The following is a 21,370-nucleotide window of genomic DNA, read 5'->3' on the forward strand; positions in this document are numbered from 1 at the left end:
CGCTTGCTGAGTTTGTTTTCATTCTCTTGTCCTCACTGGAGTTTGTTTTAGGTTGTATCATGAATATGCATGTACAAGAAGGCAGACAGTCTGCAGCTCTTCTGCAGAAGGTTAGCCCTTGTGCTATCCTAGGCACATTAACATTGGGAGTTTGGTCATCTGGACCCCACAAGACAGTGCACTGAACTTTTTTTCTTCAATGATTTGTGATCTTCACTGGTGTCCATGGATTACATGAAATCCTCTTCACTTTTATCCACCTTTGTCATGGTAGGGAGAACACGTCAATGTAAGTAAGGGTGGGGTCATAGGATAGCACAAGGGTTAAGGCTGGTGAGGGACACTTGCTTGTTTGTGTTAAAACAAAGAAAATAGAGTCATGTGCTGTTAATGATTTAAGAAGCTTTCTAATTTATCTACTACTGCCACCATGTGGAGGGACAACATGTCTGCATCTTTTTTGTAAAAATGAACCTGAACTGATTCCAACTGTATCAGATTTATCCTTGTTTGGTGTTCGAATAAAACCCCCAAATGTTTTAGTAGGGGAATAACTATGTGTGCACAAAGGTTTTCCCAGGGGGCTGACTAATATGGGCCCCTAGGCAAGAACCTTCATGCTAACTCTGTAGCTACTGGGGGGCCTGAATCCAGGTCTCCCTGTGCCAGTCTGGATAAAACACAGGGTTGTGTCAAGAAGGGCATCCGCCATAAAAAGTCACTGACAAACCACCTGTGGGATTCAGTGAAAGCAGCCCGACGAGGCATGCCAAAAGGTGAACACATTCTATATTCACCGGAAAACAGACTACCCTAATTAAGATCAGATCAGATCAGCAGCGTGGTGCTTTATGTGAAACTAAACCATACTCTTTGAGAGGAAAGTATTGGTGTAAAAGTCATTTTTCACATATTTGATGGTTCCAAAAAAATAAAGAAACAAAGTAGTTTTTGTGTAACCATTAAAAGATGTCTTGCTTTCGGTTTTTACTATTGAATAAACATTTTCTTATATAATTAATTTAATGCTTTTTACTAGTTTTGTGTATAAGTTCTCTTATATACTAGCAAATAAATTTTAGAATAAATACAGCTTTATTCTTTCATATAGTCACCAGTTACTATCTTTTGCACACGAGAAACCAGCATTTTTTTTTTTTTACTTCAATGTCCCTTTAGGGCTTTTGTTCATGCCTTCAATTTATCTATTAATTATTTCTGAAAGCATTTTTTTATTCTTTGCTCGTTTTTTTCAAATACCTTTTTTATTCCAGTGTTTTCTCAGCAAACCATTTTTTTAGTGCAAACATACTTAGTTCCTCCCATATGTTTAACTTTAGGTTTAAGTTGTAAAATTTATGTTTGCCTTGAACCCCCCCCCCCCCCCCCAAACCTTTTACTAAATGAATCAGTATAAAAAAAATAAAAAGGAAAGTGCCAAAGTACGACATATGTTTCATGTAATGTGAAAATATGTGATTCATGATGATTTATAGAAAAATTAAAATATGTTGATACTAGATTAACTAATATGGTAATGTTGAATGGATTCATCTCCATGAGCAAAATAATGATTGAATATGAAAAAGATGAAAATAGCAAAAATATTTGATCATTCATTCATTTTTTTTTTCATTCATCTTCTTTACCGTTTATTCCCTTTCGGGGTCACGGGGCTGCCGGAGCCTATCCCGGCTACTTGGGCGTAGGCAGGGGATGCCCTGGACAGGTCGCCAGTCTGTCGCAGGGTAGAATGTCCACAATCACACACCCATTCACTCTCACACTCACACCTATGGACAATTTAGAGTTGCCAATTAACCTATGAGGCATGTTTTTGGACGGTGGGAGGAAGCCAGAGATCCCGGAGAAAACCCACGCATACACGGGGAGAACATGCAAACTCCACACAGAAAGGTCCCCATTGATGTTGTTGTTCAAGTCACCCAGCCAGGACTTGAACTGGGGGCCTTCTTTCTGTAAGGCAAGAGCGCTAACCACTGCGCCAGAAAAATGAAAGGTTATTATTAAAAGCCCACACAACTAAAACATTGTGTTTTGGGTGTTTTTACCATGTTCTTGTGCCCATTTTTCAGATGATGGAGGACAAGCATATAAGGAAAACTAAGCTCAGAATTGCATTAAAGAGTAAATCTATTTTCAAATTGTTGTGAATCAGGATCAGATAAAAAAATTATGCTGTTTGAAAAAGAGTCATTGTGATGCAGAAAACACGCTGGGCGGGCCACAGGCACCCTGCTCTGCTCCATTCTGATGCATCCACTTGCAGAAAATAGATCCATGTACATCTTTGTTTTCCTCTTCTGAGCTGGAATCAGGCTCTAAAATGTACAGGTGGATAGCTCCAATATTGCTCGCTATTTTGGTTGCTCCAGTAATGTTAGCTTAGGGATGTGAGCTAAAGGGAGACTTCAAACATATGGATGTTGGGAAGTGGGGTGGACTTACCCCATGCCAATGGTCCTGCTCAAAACTCAGAGGTGAATTTCTAATAAACACCTGCCGCTCTGCAGAAACCATCTTCAAGTTTTTAAAGTCTTGTTTTATCCAAGTTTCCTTAAGATCCTAACATAATTTAAAGAGGATTTTTGCTCAGTTTCAAACCCCCTTTCTGCAAATTAACATAAATACATAGGGGGGAAAAAAGAATACAAAAGAAAAAAAAAAAACTCCTCCCCTCATACACCCATTTTAATTTGCCCCTCCTAGCATGACAGCTGACGTCACCGCCCCAGCCCAGCCTTCTTGGAGCGCACAAACGCAGCATCAAGGAGGAAGCTCAACTGCAATTTAACCATCTACAGCTGTGAGGAAAACATGGGGAACGTGCAGGTGAGATAATCAGAGTTAACATTATTCCATGGCAAGTAATTTTTTACTTAGTGTAATCCTAAAATGGTGCCAATATTAATACAAAATATAATTTAAAAAAAAAGGAAAAATTATACCTTTTTTTATTCTGGATTGGTACTTGCGCAGTGAAATTGAGTACAGGGAGAGTGCGTCGTCATGCAGAGGAAGGAAAACAAGGGATTTCTTAGTGATCTGATCAATGGACCCGCATTGTGTTTAGGCCGGGGTGGGTGGGCGAGGGGGGCAGAAGAGGCTGCTGCAACTGCGGCCGCACCCATGACTCAGCGCTTACCCCAGGCGCACCCTGCTCCTACAGAGAGCTGCTTCCTGGATGTTTACTTCAGTTTCATTTGTAAAGACTGTCTTAATTAAATAGGTGTCATCTCTTTAAGTTACTTTTAACTGAAGTGCATGAAAAGTAATGTTTTATTTCTTCTTTTCTAGCCCACCATCGTCCCATATGAGGATTTTGACGTCATAGATGACATAAAAGCTTTAAGAAAAGCATGTAAAGGGTTGGGTAAGTGGTTAATTGTATACAATACAATCAAAGCTTTTCTAAATTAATGTATATTTTGATACTATGTTGAACATTAAAAAAACAAAATCAGTTTTTTTAGGATAATTAGTTCTAAATTTCCTCAAAATTTTTATTTTTTTAATTTCCTTTATAATTTTTTGAATTTGAAATCAGTTTAATAGCTTTTACAAGGTGAAACACTATGTCTGTTTTGCTTTGCGATTTTCAGGGACAGATGAGGAGGCCATCATCAACATCCTGGCCAATCGCTCTGCAGCTCAGCGAGTGGAAATCAAACAGGCCTACTTTGAAAAGTACGATGACGTGAGTTTCCGCCCACCTGCCTGTCTGTGTCTGTATCACAAGCACAGCCATTCTCATGTTCTCGTGTGCGCTGTGGTTTTTCAGGAACTGGAGGAGGTCCTCAAAAAGGAGCTAACAGGCAGCTTTGAGAAAGCCATCGTTGCCATGTTGGACCATCCTCACGTCTTCTTTGCCAAAGAGCTGCGGAACGCCATCAAGGGGGCGGGTACTGATGAAGCAGTGCTGGTTGAGATCCTGTGCACTGCCACGAATAATGTAAGAGTCTTCTCTGAAAAAGTTTATCAAACTTGTTCAGTTTATAAACCGGGACTTCTATCAGATCGGTAAAGGGTCAGGGTGAAGATTACAGGTTGAAATCTCCAGTTGGGTTATGCCAAAGACATAGTATAAAGGTTGTTTTAAGAAATGCATCACTATTATAGTTCCCAAAGCAAAAATTTGGCAAACTCTTTCTGGAATTGATACAGTTTTATATAAGGTAAAAGGTATGACTGAGTACACACTTGGCATTTGACCACGTTCTACTGTTTACAAGCGCATGTCGCCACCTACAGTTGGAAGAGGCTTGATGGGAAATGTTGAAATAATGTACATCTTGCGATTAGGCACGAAATGGTTCGGTTCATTGCTAGTGTCCCTGCAATGGTGGAAAGGGATAACCATCATATCAGAAGAGTGGCCTTGGTTTATCTTTATTTTTATTTGAAAATCAAACACAGACAGGCTTGTCGCCTCGTCATCGTTCACCAGATAAACCAAATCCATACGTCACTATCAAATCCGAGTCCCCAATTGGTCAAAGTTCCACGCAATGCACGTTTAATGGCCATACGTTTTGTACGTAGAGCCCGAAAACCATCGTAAAAACTTGCATAGCTCCACGTGAATGCGGAAACCCGGAAAGCATGTTTATACGCCTGAACACGCGTGGCTGAGGGCGATGTGAACGTAGCTTCAGAGAAAGACTTTCAGAAGACAGGAAACACTATTCACTGTGTCATCTGCTGTTTGTGTTGGTTCTGCCATGGCCGAGCTGGCAAGGGACACAACAACACTGATGACAATAAAACATTTAGGTGTTTATTAAGAATAAATGAAATTGGAACTGGAGGTTTAAGTGGGCTCAGGTCTGGTCTCCAGGTGTGTTGATGACAGCGTAGAAGCTCAGAAAAGGGTGACGTCAGGCCAATAAATGTTTTTAGCCAGAACATTGTCACCCCTTCAGACCAAAGCTGCTCAGAGATTTAGATCACTAGAAAGGGGGCAGAGATCTGGCAGATTGGAATCATCAGCCTGGCAAAAGCCAAAAGGGGGCAGATCTGCACACCCACAGCTCAGACAGAATTCAGGGCATAACTCTTAAAATGTTTTTTTAGAATTTTTAAAATAGTGAGTCCAAATATACCTTTTAAAATACATGCAGACTGAGAAGGACATCATCGCTGCCATAATAAAACCCTTTTTTTTAAAGCAAAACGATATCTCTTCAAAACACCTTATTTTGATTTTTACCCACAGGACATCTTGAGCTATAAGGAGGCTTATCTTCAAGGTATGTATTTTGGTCATATTAGTCACAGAGCAGCTCCTTTCATTTGCCTTTTTAAAAATGATATTGCTAGGGAAAATACACTTTTAGCTGTCACATTTCTATTGCCAACAGACTAGTAAGATGTTTTTTTTTTTTTTTTCCATAGTTTATCTCCAACCAGAATCTATTTGGATTATTTCTGTACATAATTGGTTGACATTGTGAACTGAGTTCCTTCGGTCTCTTATTTCAGCCCATGAGCGTGACTTAGAGGCAGATATTGAGGATGACACAAGTGGAGATGTCAGGAATTTGCTCATCTCACTGCTGCAGGTAGGAAACAATCCAAATGTTTTTTAGACCATGAAAAGCACTTTGAATTTTTGCACATTTTTTGTTTTTCACAACATGACTCGGATAATTGTTCTCCAGCTCGTTTATCGCCCACTAAGGCATTTGTCACTGGCATGCACAGACATTTTTTGTAGTTCTTTTGCAGCCTCCACCATTCTCTGTCCTTTTCTCCTTTCTCTCCTGAAAAAAGGAAAGAACAGAGGGACTCATTCTGTATTCTACAGCAACGAACTCCTGTAACCTTCAAAATTTTCTGTCAGCAGATACTTTTGAACTTCTATCACAGTTTCTTGTTATCTCTGTTTTCCCTCTCCTTGACTGTATTTAACAAATATTTGACATCACCTCCAATTTCTTGAGCCTTTTACTCCACTTTTTTCCCTAATCGACACCTCTCCTCATCTTTTCCCGCAGGCAAGTAGAGATGAAGGTTATGAGGTTGATGAGGATTTAGCCGACCAGGACGCTTCATCTTTATTAGAGGTGCGTTTTTAGATCAAAGTTGACTGGAGATTTTCCCAACCGGTTTGATGTTGTTTTAATGGGTTTGTATTAGTACGGTATATAGTTAGTGGTTAGTATTCTTCCTCAGGTTTCAGTGGATCGGAAAGTAAACACTGGCATCATAACACTGATCAGACAAAATTACAATTCATATACATATGGCTGTTGGACAGTAAAAAAAGCATCAGTTGGTGTGAAAGTTGGATCTTGTGCTTTCTCCTTAAAAAACAGTTGTCAAATTGATTTACTTAATTCTTTTTGCAGTTTTTAACAATTCTGTATTTTTTGTGTCGGTCTAGGTGTAAAAATGTTGGTACAGTTTACTAATTTACAAGCATTTTATATTTTTGAGGTTATTTATTATCTATTTGCTTTTTTAATAGAGCTATGGTGTCAAGGTAGTTTCCCCTTTGTGAGATCAATAAGTTCTATTCTATTATAGTTTATTCTATTTTTAGTCTATTATATTCAGTAAATTTATATAAAAAAGGGAAATAAAACAGCTAACTATTGTCTGTATTTATAAACATACCAAATTTTTAAACTTCTCAAATTGAAAATTATATACTTTTTAAATATTGGTTAAATACCAAAAAAGAAAATCCATAGATTAACTTTTTTGACATATTCATGATAAAACTTATGAAATATTCAGGTTCTATTAATTTGCTTTGCTTTGGAAGAACCAATTGGATTTTGTGATAGTTTCATTGTCTGTGTTAGCTTTTTGAATGAACTGCAAACATTTTTTTATTACTAAGTTTTCTGATAAACATTTGCATAAAGTTGTTGTTTCGTAAACTTAAAATACCCCAAATGGCATAAAAAGATATTGTCTGACCATTTATCATTGATAAAATTCTAGGAAAACACATAAACAGGAATATTTCCAATTCTGGAACATATGTAATGACTTTTTTTTTAAATGTCACTGTGTGCTTTTGTTGAGTCATTGTGACATCATCAGTCGTCTTCTTAGCTTCCAGGGAATTATTCTTCATCTGACTTTTAAAAGTTAAATGAAAATTGATAGCAAATTGATTTTCTGAGGGAATCGATGGCAGAGACGGCCAGCCTTTCGTGCTGTTGCACATGCTCAGGAAAATGATGGGTTGTTTCTTGCTTTTCCGCCTCTCAGGCAGGAGAGGGCAGGTTCGGCACAGACGAGTCCACCTTCACCTACATCCTGACACACAGGAACTACATGCAGCTTCAGGCCACTTTTAAGGCCTATGAGGGGGTATGTACTCACTTCCACACTTACAGGAGATCCTAAGCCCTTGGCATTGAGTGTGGACCTCTTTTCAGCTGTCAGATACAGACATTTTGGACACCATTGATGCTGAGGCTACAGGAACTCTGAAGGACTGCTACACCACACTTGGTGAGTGGAAACAGCATAATTCACAGGTTTCTTTGACATTTAAACAGTTTTAATTTCTGCTGTAAACATCTACAGTGAGATGTGCAAAGAACCCACAGCTGTACTTTGCCAGACGCCTCAATGCTGCAATGAAGGGTCTGGGCACGGATGAGGACACACTTATTCGCATCATCGTGGGCCGCTCTGAGGCAAGTGGCTCTTTGTGTACCCATATTGTGCTGAAAGAACAGAGTTGCAACACTTAGTTTGTTCTGTTCTGTCCTTAATCCTGGCTGGAAAAAAAAAACATATTTCCCAACACCAAATACCTTTGTTTTGAACCAAAACTTTATCAGCTCATAATTTGGTTGTTGAAGTTTAACCCAAATGGGAATAGTAACCAAAATATTGTGTACGTTTCATTTTAGTGGTGCTGTTAAAAAATGACAACTTGGTTAAAAATGTAATTGGAAGCAAAAATGAAAGTAATGTTACACGTAATTACTTACATATGAAAGGGTCTATGCCAAGCAAAATAATCTTTTTTAAGCTTTCAAGTGTATTATAATTTAATGACCTTTGGAAATAAGTCATATTTTTTTTAAAAAATCCATCTTTCATGTGTCAAAGGTAATATAATATCTATGGATATAGTTTACTGTGAAGGGCTTAAGAAAAGCACGATAAAAGCCCTTTATATTGTTTCTTCTTAAAATTCATTCAAAACACTGAGCAAAAATAAAGTCGGTATAAATAAAGTTGTTTGTTTAATGAAGTTGTTCATATTAATATATTAACTGTAACACAGTACTCAGGTTGTTGTACCATTCTAGAGATAAAGCTAAAAAAAAAATTTAAACTTTAAACCAAATTCTACACAACAGTTGTTTTGCTGTTTGTACAAAAACCCATCTGATGTTGTTTGTCAGTCTAAGAACAGTAATGGCAAACTGAGAATTACCCAAGATGCAATGGGGAAGACTGAAAAAGTGCAATCATTTTGACAATCTCATAAACAAACGATTTTACCAAGAAATGAGACCAGAAGCTAAAACCTACTTTGCTCCATTTTTGTGATTTCAATCCCACAGATTGACCTGGAGACAGTGAAAGAGATGTATCTGGAGAAATATGACGTGACCCTGAAAGACGCCTTGGATTCTGAGTGTGGGGGGGACTTTAAGCGTCTCCTCATTGAGATCCTGCACTGACCCCAACCCATCTTAAGCCTTAATTATATAGCTTTATATCCATCATTACCCTCATTTCTCTTTTATCATGCTATCCTCACTTTATAAACTTCTTCAACCAAAGTCAACTCAGTCATAAATTACAAGTTTAATAGTCAAATATTTGTCTTCTTATCCGCACTACTTATTCATACAGATAACCATACAACAGTGACGTGTAGTGAGGTTCACGGGTGGTGAGGCGCTGACGTCATCAGTCAGATTTGAAAACAAATAAACCCTACAGAGTAATTTATTCACCATTTGATTGAAGTTGAAGCGTGTTTAAATTTGAATTTCAAAATTTTCCCTCCGTTTACAAACAGTAAACAAAAAATCACCAAAATTGTTTTATTGGATCACTTTTACTTACAAATGAAGTCTTAAAAATAGTGTTTGATTTTTAATTATAAAAAAGTACATTCATTTATTTGTGTAGCGCTTTTCATTCCAGTTCAAAACACAAAGTGCTTTACATAAAAGGAAATGAAATTCATAAAATATGAAAATGAATTAAAACAGCCTCCCCTGACTGCATGTCACTGCCATACAGATATTTGTCCTCTTCCTTTGTCTCCCTCACTTTTTGCCTCTTTAATGCTTTTCACACAATCAATGCTGCTCCAATTCCAACTTTTGTGAACACCCAAACCGTCAATCATGCAACTTTTAATATTTAAATGCCTGAAAAAACGTATCATATATACATGTATTTGAAAGAGTTACTAGTTGTCTTTTTGCATCACCTTTATGCTAAATGTGGTTTTGAATTCTGTCTGCTTACAAGATACCTTGTTTTTAAATTCATATTGACCATATACACTGCAGGAACATAACTTTATGGTATCTGCAATCTGTTCAGTGCAATCTTTTAATATAACAACTCTTTGTATAATGAGGCATCTAATTGTACTTGTAGATCACAGTGTAAGTAATTTTAATTTTTTGTATATACTTTTAATTAATTAAAGAGCAACCACATTACATGTGTTCCATTAAAAACAATGTTTAAGTGACATTTATTTGGTTGTTACTGCAAAACTTGTTTTAACACAGATTCTTTAATAAATGTTTCCTATATGGGGCAGTGTTGTACCAGTTTGGAGAGATGTGTGGTTTTGAGTGACTCACAATAGAAACACTCTTGTATGTTTCTACACTGAAGGTTTTTTGTTTTTTTTGGGGATTATAATTGGTAAAATAACAAGCAGATTTCCTATTTAATTTATTTTCCATCTAGTTATTTTTGGACTTTGATTTTCAAGTGTTTAGATCTGGGTTTCGTACTAGAGTGCTTCAAAAAATACTGACATATTTGTGGTTGATTTTAGCGAGGGAGGTATAAAAAAAACTAGAAAACAAGTGTGAAATGCTTCCAGATGGGCTAACACATGAGTAAACATTTTTTTGCCTTCCTCCCTGCAGCTCAGCATCTTGCTGGAAACTTCTAACAGCTCCTGTTCAAGGGCTAATGCATAGAACGCACCTGCTTTCTCCACATTCCTGCTATACCTGAACATCTGCAGGCTGGGCTCCATCTGTAGTTCTTCATATCTCAGTCTGGCCGTCCATCTGTATGTCTGGACGAGACGTGTCTGCAAGCACAGACACGTGTTTGCAGGGAAATGTGATGAAAGTTAGAAAATTGGGGGAAATTCTCTAGTTATTTTTTTTGCCAATATGGCCAAAGTTGGAAAATGTTTGTTAGGAAGATATTTCTTTCTCATGGCAATGAGTTTTGTTTTTTTTTTACACAAGATCTGATTGCAATTATCTTGGGGATTTCTGGGGGGACTTTTGTAAAACTGTCTCCATCCCAGAGACATTTTGTTCTTTGGTGGCTGCAAGGAAATTTAAACATGAATCGCTGCATAAATGTTTTAATCGTCAGCTGGTTTATTGTTTTACTCTAAAAATATAAAGCTCTCCAAGGTTCTTAAGAAGTCTGAACCCACTTATGCTCACTTTCTTCCACCTGTACTTCATTATCCAGTGCCAATATTCTGGGCCAACAGGCCATACCTGAAAGACATTTTACATTTATCAATTTTAAGTTACCTTGCCTTATCCATCTTAACTTTAAAGGGGTTTCAGTTTGTCTAATTGCTATATTTTCACAGATTAAATATTTTCATTTGAATTGTTTTTAAATATTTTGACCAATTTTTTTAAAGGATTAATCCTCATTAAAGGAAATAATCTAATCATCATTTTTGGCTCCAGAAAATGGTGAACCTTAAAGCTGCTTATTAAGGTCCCTGATCCTTGAAGAGTTATGATTTATTGACTCCAGGACACTTTAGCCTGGAAGTCATGAAATCAAAGAGTGAACAAAGGAAAAAAAAAACATAAACGGTCTCCTGGCTTTAACAGAAATTGATCCCGGGATTGTGGCGTACCATTTGATCTTGTGCCAACGCTGTGCTGTATCCTGGAACTGAGAGGAAGTCCATAAGCAGGTTAACAACAGCGCTAATATAACTTCTACAGACTAAATGACTTATTAAAGATCTAAGCTTTGATAAATAACAGGAAACACCTGGTGACTTCTATCCAGTCTCTGCATTTCTGTAAGGGAAATGCACCTATTGAAAATGAAGCTCAAAGAGTAGGATATTAGCAAAATAATAAAGTTAAGTGATCGAACCATTATATCATGTCTTTCAGTTGTATAGAAGTTGCAAACGATCTGGTAAAACAATTACTTTTATTGGGTTTGCTGGAAACAAATATCACATGTCCATTTTCAAACAATTCATTTAGGTTAACTAGACTGTAAACCTTTGAATATTAGAAAAAGGCTTTCAATTCTGTGAGGTTTTGGTGACCTGTCTCTGAGTCCAAATGTGCAAGGTGGCTATTAAAATAGGCATGCAGAACATATCTGCAGTGGAGAGAGGCAGCTAACATGAAACACATGCCCCTAAAGGCACTCTCCAACCGCAAAGCAGCACCGGCAAAAAAAAACATTGTCACCATGAGAACGATCTGTAAGTCCTTTAGAGTAACTAAACTGGGAAAAAACAGATGAAGGTAAAACATGGAAATTTAGTAAATGAAAAACAGAAGGCTCAAGATGAAGAAATGATTTCCAGATGACTTCTGTTAAGAATATTTGTTTAGAGTCGTTACTGTGGGCTGATTGATGACATGATGTAGTACCAGTAGTCACATGAATAAGAATTCCCATGATGTTAAATACCGTATTTTCTGCACCAGGGCGCACCGGATTATGAGATGCACTGTCAACGAATGGTCTATTTTTGAACTTTTGTCATATAAGGAGCTCCAAACTACAAGGCACATTATATGAGAGAAAAGACTCAGAGATAAATTAATCAGTCAGGCTTCATTAACTGTGTTCACGGTAATTCTAGACCCTATTTGTAGCAAGCTACATGTTAGAAGCGTTAGCTGCATTAGCATATATACAAAACCTGCAACTCCCGACCTTGCATGTAAAGAAACACAATTGAACACCTCTACACGTTAGCTGTGTTTGTGTATTTACAATACCACTCAACTTTGTTTCCAACTTTGTTTCCAACCATTGACTGTAAACATAATGGGACGAATCCCGTCTTTCAGAAACTGATGGTGGAAGACCCAAAATGCAGGAGACCAGACATGGTGACAGAAAATAAAACATTTAATAAACAAACTGAAAAAGACAAAACCCATGGAGCAACAAAAAGGTGACACAACAGAGCAGTTGACCTGACAACCAGACACTTAAATATGAGGACAGCTGTGGATCATGATGAACCTGAAGCTAGTGTGACTGAGGGTAACTCATAACATGATCAAAAACCACAAAAACCGAACAGAACCACAGAACCCTTACCGTGTCACCCATAGAAAGTGCCTTGCTTCCAGTTCCAACCAAATTTGGCCAATTCAGTCACCATTTTTCCCCATTGAAATGTCTGTCGCCATGTTGGAACCAGATTTCCTCAGTAAGCTGTGATTGGTCTGTCTACATTTCTATGGCAACCACTCTCTCGAATCATAAGTGAGCATATTAGAAGGCCACACCCCTTCCACTGAAAGCAGGCTCGAGAGAATCTGTCAATCATATGCTTTGAACGTTTGACACAAGGTCACCTATTTTGATTGAGGCATCCGATTAGTGCGTTTATAACTTAAATAACTTGCGCTGCAGAACAAATATGAAATATCTTCATTAGGATCAGCAAAAACTTGTCAATAAAAGGTATCAAAGCAAGAATGTTTATTCTGACAAACATAATGATTGACTAATAGCTGTTTATTTCTCAATAGAGGTCTATGGGATTTTGGCTTTTTGGGACCAACGAGTACTTACTATTTGGAATGCAAGGGGGTTTTCAGTCCAGTTCTCATACACTGTCCATGTTTACAACATATAAAAAAAACAGACTAATACCACTTAAACATTGCTATGACTATGCTAACTTCTAACTTTAGTAGCAACACGTAAAAAAAAACAGTCTGATATTACTACACGTAAGTCACATTAACTTATTTACAATTACACCGAACCTTGTATGCAACTTGTGAATTTCTTTTTTAAAACAGCCAGACATTTGAAAAGAGAACTGTGTACCTCTAAAGTCTCTTTTAACATCAGTAACACAACCAAAATTAATGCATACATAAGGTTCTCTGGATTATCAGGCACACTGTTGTGTTTTAAAAAAATTAAGACTTTTTAATGTGCCTTATATTGCAGAAAATACGGTAGTGGGAAAGTATTTTTAAAAAAAAAAAGCTTTTTTCTTAAATTAGACAGAAACTGTTGAACATATTTATGAAGAAATGGAAAAGTGGCAGCCTTTCTTGGCAAAAAGAAATTACACAACTGACTTCTGTTTAGACTTCCAAACATTACCAGACAAAGACGCCAGTTTTCCTGATGTTTTGTGCTGAACTACATGCAGAGGTTGGGAATATAAGATACGTTGAATGTCTGCAATGAGACAACGTTTCAGACTTTCCTTCTGTTTGAAATGATTCAGAATTCAAATTAAAAAGACTCGTCGCTCCTAATTTGTGTGAAAACTTGAAATTATAGCTCTGCAGCAAAATGAAAACATTTTGTGTGTTTTTTCTTTTCTTTTCCCTATTCTGTATACTGTATAGGCAAACACATTATACTCTACACCTACCCGGTGGGGTCCAAAGATATACCACACTTCCACTAACTGCGTAAAAACCCAAAGCCTTGTGCTGCTCACATGTTTTGCTTTATATAAAATTATCAGACATTATTTAAAGACCCACTCCAATGAAAATGTCATTTTTGGTGTTTTTAATATGTTCTTGTGGTATTTCTATGATGATTAAGGACATTAATAAAGAAAATTTAGCATAGAATTTAATTTCTGATTATTTCTTATTTAAATCATAGGTAATCAGGAGGAGACAAAAAATGTTGTTGGACAAAGCTTGTAGTTGTGACATGGGTGCCACAGTCGGCAGACCACAAGCTCCCTGCTCTGTTCCATTCTGATGCATCCACTTGCAGACTAATAGATCCATGTACGTCTTTGTTTTCCTTGTCTGAGCTAGCATCTGGCTCCAAGCTGTATGCCTGGATAGCTCCAATATTGCTCGCCATTTTTGTTGCACTAGTGTTGTTAGGGTAGGGGAGTGAGGGGCTGTAAGCTAGTGGGAAAGCATGTAAACGCATGGATGATGGGAAGTTGGGGAAGGCTAACTCCTGACCAATAGTTCTGTCCACAACTCAGAGGCAAATATTTTGATGAACTGCCATCAGTCTGCAGAAACTGTCTTAGAAAACTTCACAGTTTTGTTTTTTAAAAGATGATTGGAGTGAGACTTTAAGCATTTATACATTATTTATAATCTGTTTAGCTGTTCCCTCTAAATTTTATTTAATCCAGCCAACAATGGTGGAAATGTTGGTTAGACTTCCTATTAAAAGCTAACAAAAGAAGGTTATTTGGGTAAGTTGTTCTTTTTTTTTTTTTGGAAATGTCTATTTCTCATGCTGCCACCCAGAATATTGACACCCCACTTCCTGTTTGGTGGCTAATCTGATTGACTCGTCCACGAACGCAGTCCAGTATGAAAAAGACAACCGTGCCATTATGAACTCTGAAAGAGGCCCTTAGACTCACACTCGCCCACTCACTGCCTTCAGGCATCTGGCCGTCCACCTGCTGAGCCAAAGCAACAGGGCGGGTCCCCTCGGTGTCATGCCGCTGCCCCAAACCCTCAGCATCATTTCGCCTGAGAAGAGTCACCTTGACCAAGTTGCAGGAGTGAATGAGTTTAAGATCCAGAGCTAGGCTAACTGTCCCACTCTCTTTGAAGATGAAATCCCGTCTCTGGTCTGATGATCCTTTTCCAAGCAGCCCGATCTGGGACACCTGAGGGGTTGTCTGGCGAAAAAACAGAGGCTTGTTTCTAACTGCTCCAGAGGGAAGGCCGGTGTTGGCCACAGATGCAGACAGAGAGGAAGTAATGGCAGCAGGGACCCAAAATAAACTGAGGAGACTGATGCCTGTTTCATCGCCAAAGAAGCGCACGTTGCACTGAGCAGGAGACAAGATCTCAAAGCTAATTGCATCCCCAGGGCTGACTTTGGCCGTTCCAGACAGAGAAATCGATGTGTCCCGGTAATGAACACCTGGCTTGAAAACTCGAAATAACTCCATCCCTGTTCCGTTCTGGTTGAGATATGCCACAAGCTGAAAACCCTCACTTATGCATGCTTGCCCCATCGAATACAGCGCTTGCTGGAACACAAAGCGCACAGCACCACTTTCCGCAAAACGAACCCCGCGTCCATCATGAGTCAGCCCCATGACGTAAGGATCAGAGGTGGAGATAGTGCGGAAGACTGGACGGTAGTTTGTATGGTAATGAGCAGAGACCATCGCCTGTGCTGTCATGGCAACAGCACCAGTGTCGTGGGACAGCCAGAGGAGGTTGAGTGGAGCTGCTGAGGAGTCATACAGCTGCAAGCCTTCACTGCTTTGATTACAGTGATGACTGGCACTCCGGAGGAAAATGGACAACTTCTGACCTGGTGCAACCTCAGCTACCCCACTGATGCTGACGCTTTGGATAGACCTCTGCTCCCTCTGCTCTACCCGCACGCCACTCAGGTCACGGCCGTTTGAGCCATCTGTGTCGTTCAAACGAAGACAAACTTGGATGAAACTGCGACAGCCGTGACTCAGTCCAAGATTCCCATCCAACCAGACCAGACCATGCTCCCTCAGAACCAGATACCCATTCTCCACTAAAACCAGACCCGCATCCCCTCTTCCCTGGATGTGAAGCTGCATGCTGGGGAAGGCGAGTGCCAAGAAGCGGTCTTTTACTCCCTGCAAACTCAAGTCTCCAGCCCAAGAAAGAGACAGCGCCTCACTGGCGGCAGCAGCAGGACCTAAGCACACCGTATCTGTAACGAAAGAACAAGGAGATGCCACGGGTTCTCCGTCACAGTCGCTGCATGCCTGACACTCTTCCATGTCTGAGTTAAAGAAGTAGCCATGGCCGCACAGTCCGGAGGCGGCGTCTCTCATGGTCATACCCTGGCATCGGAACCCTCCTGGACACATAACAAGGAAACAAGTTTGAAAGACTTAAATGAAGAGACCAGAAAATGTTTGCGTACTTAAAGTTTGAAAAATGATGCAAAGTACCTGGGGTGTTTGAACATTTTTGTTGGTCACCACATAACCCGGACATTTCCAGGCATTCGTCTCTGTCCTGTAATGACAATCATACTGTTACTTTTACTCAGCAGCTGCACAATAATGAAAACATCTTCTGTAACTTTGTTGAATGCATTTATTCATTCATAAAATTAAAAAAACTTAAAATGATGAGCTACTCCACTGCTCAAAAGTCACTGTTTTTTCATTGATTTTTTTTAAATACATGAAGTTGTCAAGCTCCAGTGACAGACGATCAGAATGCTGACCTGACATATCCTGTCTGCGTGGACTGAACACTGAGCCACCAAGAAGAAACCAGGTGGGCAAACGGTGCACTTTTCACAGCGAGGTTGGCTGTTGCTGTAGCTGCAATACTCCTCATGTCCACACCTGCCACAGGCCACCTGAGAGTGACCCACCTGATGGAATTAACAAATTAGCCAAGTAGAAATGTTTACAACATTTTGTCAAAATTTAGGAATTAGCGCAATTTGATCAAAAATCTGTTTGTTTTTGAATTCTTTTTTGAAGTTTTTTTTTTTGTTTTATTTTATTTAGTATTTTGACAGGTGCTTTACATAAATGTACAAGCATTGGCACTTCAATTAATATAATGAAGAGTTCTTTCATTGAAATAAGCAAAGACAATTTTTGGTTTGATTAAATTCAGAAAAGGAAGGAAAATCAATCAACAGTTTTAAAGACCCCCGCAGATGAAAATTGTGTTTTTACTGTTGGTGAAGGCTCTTGTTTGTCCAGGTGGCGTTGTCTTAAAGTGGGATTTTTTTATGTTTTTAACATGTTCTTGTTGCATTTTCGCCATAATAGAGAACATTTATAAGGACAAGTAATCTTAACATTGGGACATATAAGTTACTACAGCAAGCCACAAGCTCCCAGCTCCACTCCATTCTGATGCACTTGCAGAAAAAAAGATCCATGTACGTCTTTGTTTTCCTCGTCTGAGCTGACATCTGGCTCAAAACTGCACAGCTGGATAGCTCTAATATAGCTTCCCATTTTTATGTCCCAATAATTTTGGGTTGGGGTTATGATGGGCTGAGCATGTAAACAGAAGGGGAATGGTGCCGGCTTATTCCACGCCAACAGTCCCACCTACAACTCAGATGTTAATTTCTAATTAACTATTGTTGCTCTGCAGAAACTATGTCCTAGAAAATTACTTTTTTTTCTTATTTTGGCTAAAACAGCATAATATTACTTGAAAAACCACTGGGAACACTTTTAAAACTGATGAAAAGAAGTTATATGAATTAATTTTTAAAACTGAGGCCTACAGGGTATGCATATTTTTCAAACTTCTTTTTTTCTAAAGTTAGATTCCTCTCCCAAGCGGCAGCTCACCTCCACCACACTGGCCTCCATGTCCACCTTGTGTAAAGACATAGCTTGCTGTGTTTGATGGCTCCTCATTTGCCCACTTAAGGTTTCCAGGTGACTATCCAGGAGGTGCTGGACAGAGGTGTGCTTCATGCTGTCCATCAAAATGTTGTATTGGGCTTTTACCTGAGGAAGAAAATAACTGGTAAAGTAATTGACACGTCTGAGAAAACCTTTATTAAAAAAATGAAAGCACATAAGTATCTTCTTACTCATCAATAAAGAAGTCTTACTTGCTCCATCTGCTCAAGCATCCTCCTCTGCTGCTCAAGGATCTCTCTCTGCTGGCTCACCAGCGCCCCTTGCTGCTCAGTTAGCAGCCTCTGCAGCTCTTTGACCTCATTCTGCTGACCCTTGAGAGCATCAACAAGCCGCTCTTGGGTTTTGGAGAGTTGCAGCTGCAAGACGAGGGCATCTTCTGAGGGAACCTCGTTGGATCCTGCAGCACACAAAGAAAACTGTAATAGTTCAAAGCTGAGTTTCATTTGAAATTTAGTTTTCCAAGTCAGACTGACCTGGTTTCATGTCACAGGTCAGCTGTATGAACGCCCCATTGTCAGATCCAAAATCCTGGAGTTCATCCAGAAACTGTGCGGCTCTGTCCGTCACTTGAACAGGTGAGGAGCCCCCCCTTCCGTCTCCCCTCGCCTGAGTGCCACATTCCTCTCCGACGCACGGCTTCTGCTTTTGGCGCATCCTTGAAGGCAGTTTGCATCCAATTCCCTTACACTCCCGCGTGGCAGTGTGTTCATTGCTGGTGGGGCGATGAGAGACTGTGCTTGGACACGTCCCGCCGGCGCAGCCAGGATGGAACACCTCCGCCGTGATCGTCCGCGGGTTCGTTCTTCTGGGCTGCGTAAAGCCCGCGTGCTGAGGCTGGATGATGGTGTAAGGCGCTAACGGCGCGCTCTGGCTCTGATGTTGGCTGGAATGAGGATCCTGTTGATAACTCGGATAAACCTGCGCTGTTTTGAACTGAGGAGAGAGGTGCAGCTGCCGCTGGGATGAGGATGACTCTGTGCGCTCCCGGCAGTGCGCTCCAACGCACGACCTACTCCAGTCCTGACCGTTCAAGCAGCGCGGTCCACGACATATTTCAGATACAATCCCAGTAAAAAGTAAAGTGATAACAGACAGTATAAAAATGGCAGGAAAATTTGCCATGTTGAAATCCTTAAAACAAAAAACAGGGAAAAAAATGGGGTGAACGGTGCCCCCCCTTGGCACGGCTGCTATTCCTAAATTTCCTCTTTTGATTATTTGAGAAACATATCCATCATAGCAGCTTCTATTAATATCCGTGACTCAACTGGAATAAACAGTTCCTCAGCTTGCCTCCATTGCGTGGATTCTGCCCCTTTTGCCCCCTCTGCAGACAGCTCAGTCTAGCCCACATGTGGCGCTCACTGCTTCTAATTGGCAACAGGTTTAGCTCCCAGTCTCAAATTAACCCGTAGCCTTCCCGAACATACCACTGTAGGTTCTGCAGCATGCGGTTGGTAGGTACATGCATCAGTTCTGGGTTATTTATCCATTCAGGAGCAGATCCATGAGCGCACTGTTTTATTTATTTATTTTTTCTTGTTTTTTGATCCTGCCTCTCCAGTTCTTTTCCAGTTTCTAGACTAAATCAACCCTGTTCTCTTTTAAATGCAGACCGTAGTCAGATTTAAAAGCATTTGAAGTATTTTTAACAGCTTTCATCTCCTCTGTAGATCTGATTCTGTGGTAAGACTTTGAAGAAGATGACCTCTTATGTTGTGGAACCCAAAACAGTCTCTCCTTTTAAAATACAGACCTCAAAAACAATTTATTGCCACTTTAGTTTCCTCCCTTTGACACCCAGCAGCTTTGATAAAAGCTTCAAACCAGATTAGAAAATTGTTTCTTTTCCTTTTTAAGAAAAAAATGCCTTTTTCGTTCCCACTGAATACATATGGAATATACTCCCATTTGTTTTACTTTGAGCAGAGCAGTGTGTGATAAAAAACAAAAACAAATTATGAAATATGAGAGACAACGAAATATTGAGATTTTTTAACTTTGCTTTTCTGTTGGCTTCAACCTTTAAAACAGAGTCCTGTACAACTCAATAGGAGTTACATGATAATAATAATACTGACAGAATTCACATGTTTTACACTGTTTTAAAATGTAGTGCTTCAATTTAGCTCATATACGTATCTGATTTCCCTGGCAGGAAAGAAACATTTTTTACTAACCCCCTAATCTGGTCATATAAATCTGGTTTCTATTCACCTTCACTTGGCTTTTACATAATGTGAACCAGAAACTGGAAGTCAACCAAACTGCCTGGAAAACAATAAAAATAAAAACACTGTTCCAGAAGTTTCCTATTTTGTGAGGATTTAGCTCTAAACAAATTCAGGAAAGAAAAAAAACATAAAAGAAATTCCAGTTTCACCACTACCATTTTACAAATTTATCCTCACCTTTGGTGATTTTCCTTTTTGAAAGAGACTGATATCATTTCATCCACTCATCCCTCTTCAGAACCTGCTGGAATTTTTTCAGGTTCATTGGGTTGCTGGAGCCTATCCAGCAACTGTTTAGAAAAGGTGGGGTACACTCTAAACTTCAGGTCACCAGCCTGTTGCAGGGCCACATTCACACACACACACACCTAGGGGCGATTTAGATTCATCAACTAACCTATGAAGCATGTTTTTGGAGTGTGGGAGGTGGGAGGAAGCCAGAGTGCCTGGAGAAAACCCACATATGCACAGGGAGAAGATGCAAACTCCACACACAAAGGTTCAAGCTGGGTTTTGAACCATGCAAGAACACTAACAACTATCCCATCGTGCAGCCCTGATATCAAATCATATTTTGCAAAAGTTGTAATATTTTACCAGGTTTTGTTGTGTATTGTAAGAACCAGGCTCACAGTGCAGATTTCAACTGTGTTCCTGCAGCCAAACAGCCACCTCTGGTGTTTTCCTTATGACCCGCTGTGCTGGGGAGTTGAACTTCATTTTAACTTGAGTAATTTAGCACTTTTACTCTGAAACCAATGCTAGCTTTAGTATTATTTTCACAGAGATAAATCCTCAATAATACTGCAAAAGAAATAATGCTATTTCAAATGTACCTTATCTCTTCCGAGGAAAACATAAATAATAATAATAATGTCCAACAGCTGAGCAAACAGATAAGAGATGAAGGCCTCTTGTGTTGGACATATCTGTTACAAAGGGGAGTTATGAATCTTCTGATACACAAGGTGTATATTTGAATAAACCCCTTTTGTAATTTAGACTAAACTTTATTTATATAGATTATCTTTTATCAGTCTTTTTGTTGGACCAGACAGAAGAAGAGAGAGGGATGATAGAGGGGAGGGGTGGGGGTGAGGGCACAAAGGAGAGGGAGGAAAAAAGGGGGGTTAAGGAAATAGGACAATGATTATAGAAAAGGGGGAGAGGTGGACTTATATACAGTAGCAACCAGCAGTTGCTGGAAATGTTTGATCATTACTGTCTGGTGTAAATTTTAGTCTAAAAGGGGCGGGGCATGTCCACACACACACACTCAAGTATTACAAACATATCTGTTGGCTACAAAAATCTTTACATA

General features: G+C 39.3%; 2 protein-coding genes across 3 annotated transcripts; one reads left to right on the forward strand and one right to left on the reverse strand.

Moving 5' to 3' along the window:
• Positions 1 to 2,727: 2,727 nt before the first annotated feature.
• On the forward strand, positions 2,728 to 9,797 carry LOC101169974 (annexin A13). 2 transcript variants are annotated; one of them, XM_004078910.4, is made up of 11 exons: positions 2,728 to 2,853; positions 3,319 to 3,394; positions 3,624 to 3,718; positions 3,803 to 3,973; positions 5,237 to 5,270; positions 5,503 to 5,582; positions 6,018 to 6,086; positions 7,246 to 7,347; positions 7,416 to 7,491; positions 7,567 to 7,679; positions 8,562 to 9,797. In XM_004078910.4, the coding sequence occupies exons 1-11, from the start codon at positions 2,839 to 2,841 to the stop codon at positions 8,679 to 8,681; spliced, it is 951 nt and encodes a 316-aa protein (XP_004078958.1). In that variant the 5' UTR covers positions 2,728 to 2,838; the 3' UTR covers positions 8,682 to 9,797. The 2 variants fall into 2 exon arrangements, with proteins under 2 accessions (XP_004078958.1, XP_023821133.1); XM_023965365.1 differs by lacking the exon at positions 2,728 to 2,853 and adding an exon at positions 3,191 to 3,226.
• A 4,815-nt stretch (positions 9,798 to 14,612) lies between these two features.
• Positions 14,613 to 19,240, reverse strand: LOC105356179. The gene is made up of 6 exons (XM_011486417.3): positions 18,289 to 19,240; positions 18,007 to 18,212; positions 17,738 to 17,899; positions 16,639 to 16,791; positions 16,358 to 16,424; positions 14,613 to 16,263 (listed from the first exon to the last, which is right to left on the reverse strand). Exons 1-6 carry the CDS (start codon positions 18,935 to 18,937, stop codon positions 14,687 to 14,689), a joined length of 2,814 nt encoding a protein of 937 aa, XP_011484719.1. The 5' UTR covers positions 18,938 to 19,240; the 3' UTR covers positions 14,613 to 14,686.
• Between the last annotated feature and the right edge of the window lie 2,130 nt (positions 19,241 to 21,370).

This window comes from Oryzias latipes, chromosome 17 (genome assembly GCF_002234675.1).
Source record: "Oryzias latipes chromosome 17, ASM223467v1".
Taxonomy (NCBI): Eukaryota; Metazoa; Chordata; class Actinopteri; order Beloniformes; family Adrianichthyidae; genus Oryzias; species Oryzias latipes.

Excerpts from the sequence above, each read along its gene's own strand:
- LOC105356179 (XM_011486417.3), bottom strand. The coding sequence starts at position 18,937 with ATGGCAAATTTTCCTGCCATTTTTATACTGTCTGTTATCACTTTACTT. Across the intron at positions 16,792-17,737 it reads TGGAGGCCAGTGTGGTGGAG|GTGGGTCACTCTCAGGTGGC; the intron begins GTGAGCTGCCGC and ends TAATTCCATCAG. Across the intron at positions 16,264-16,357 it reads AAAATGTTCAAACACCCCAG|GAGGGTTCCGATGCCAGGGT; the intron begins GTACTTTGCATC and ends TTATGTGTCCAG.
- LOC101169974 (XM_023965365.1), top strand. The coding sequence starts at position 3,206 with ATGTTTACTTCAGTTTCATTT. Across the intron at positions 5,271-5,502 it reads TAAGGAGGCTTATCTTCAAG|CCCATGAGCGTGACTTAGAG; the intron begins GTATGTATTTTG and ends CTCTTATTTCAG. Across the intron at positions 7,680-8,561 it reads TCATCGTGGGCCGCTCTGAG|ATTGACCTGGAGACAGTGAA; the intron begins GCAAGTGGCTCT and ends TCAATCCCACAG.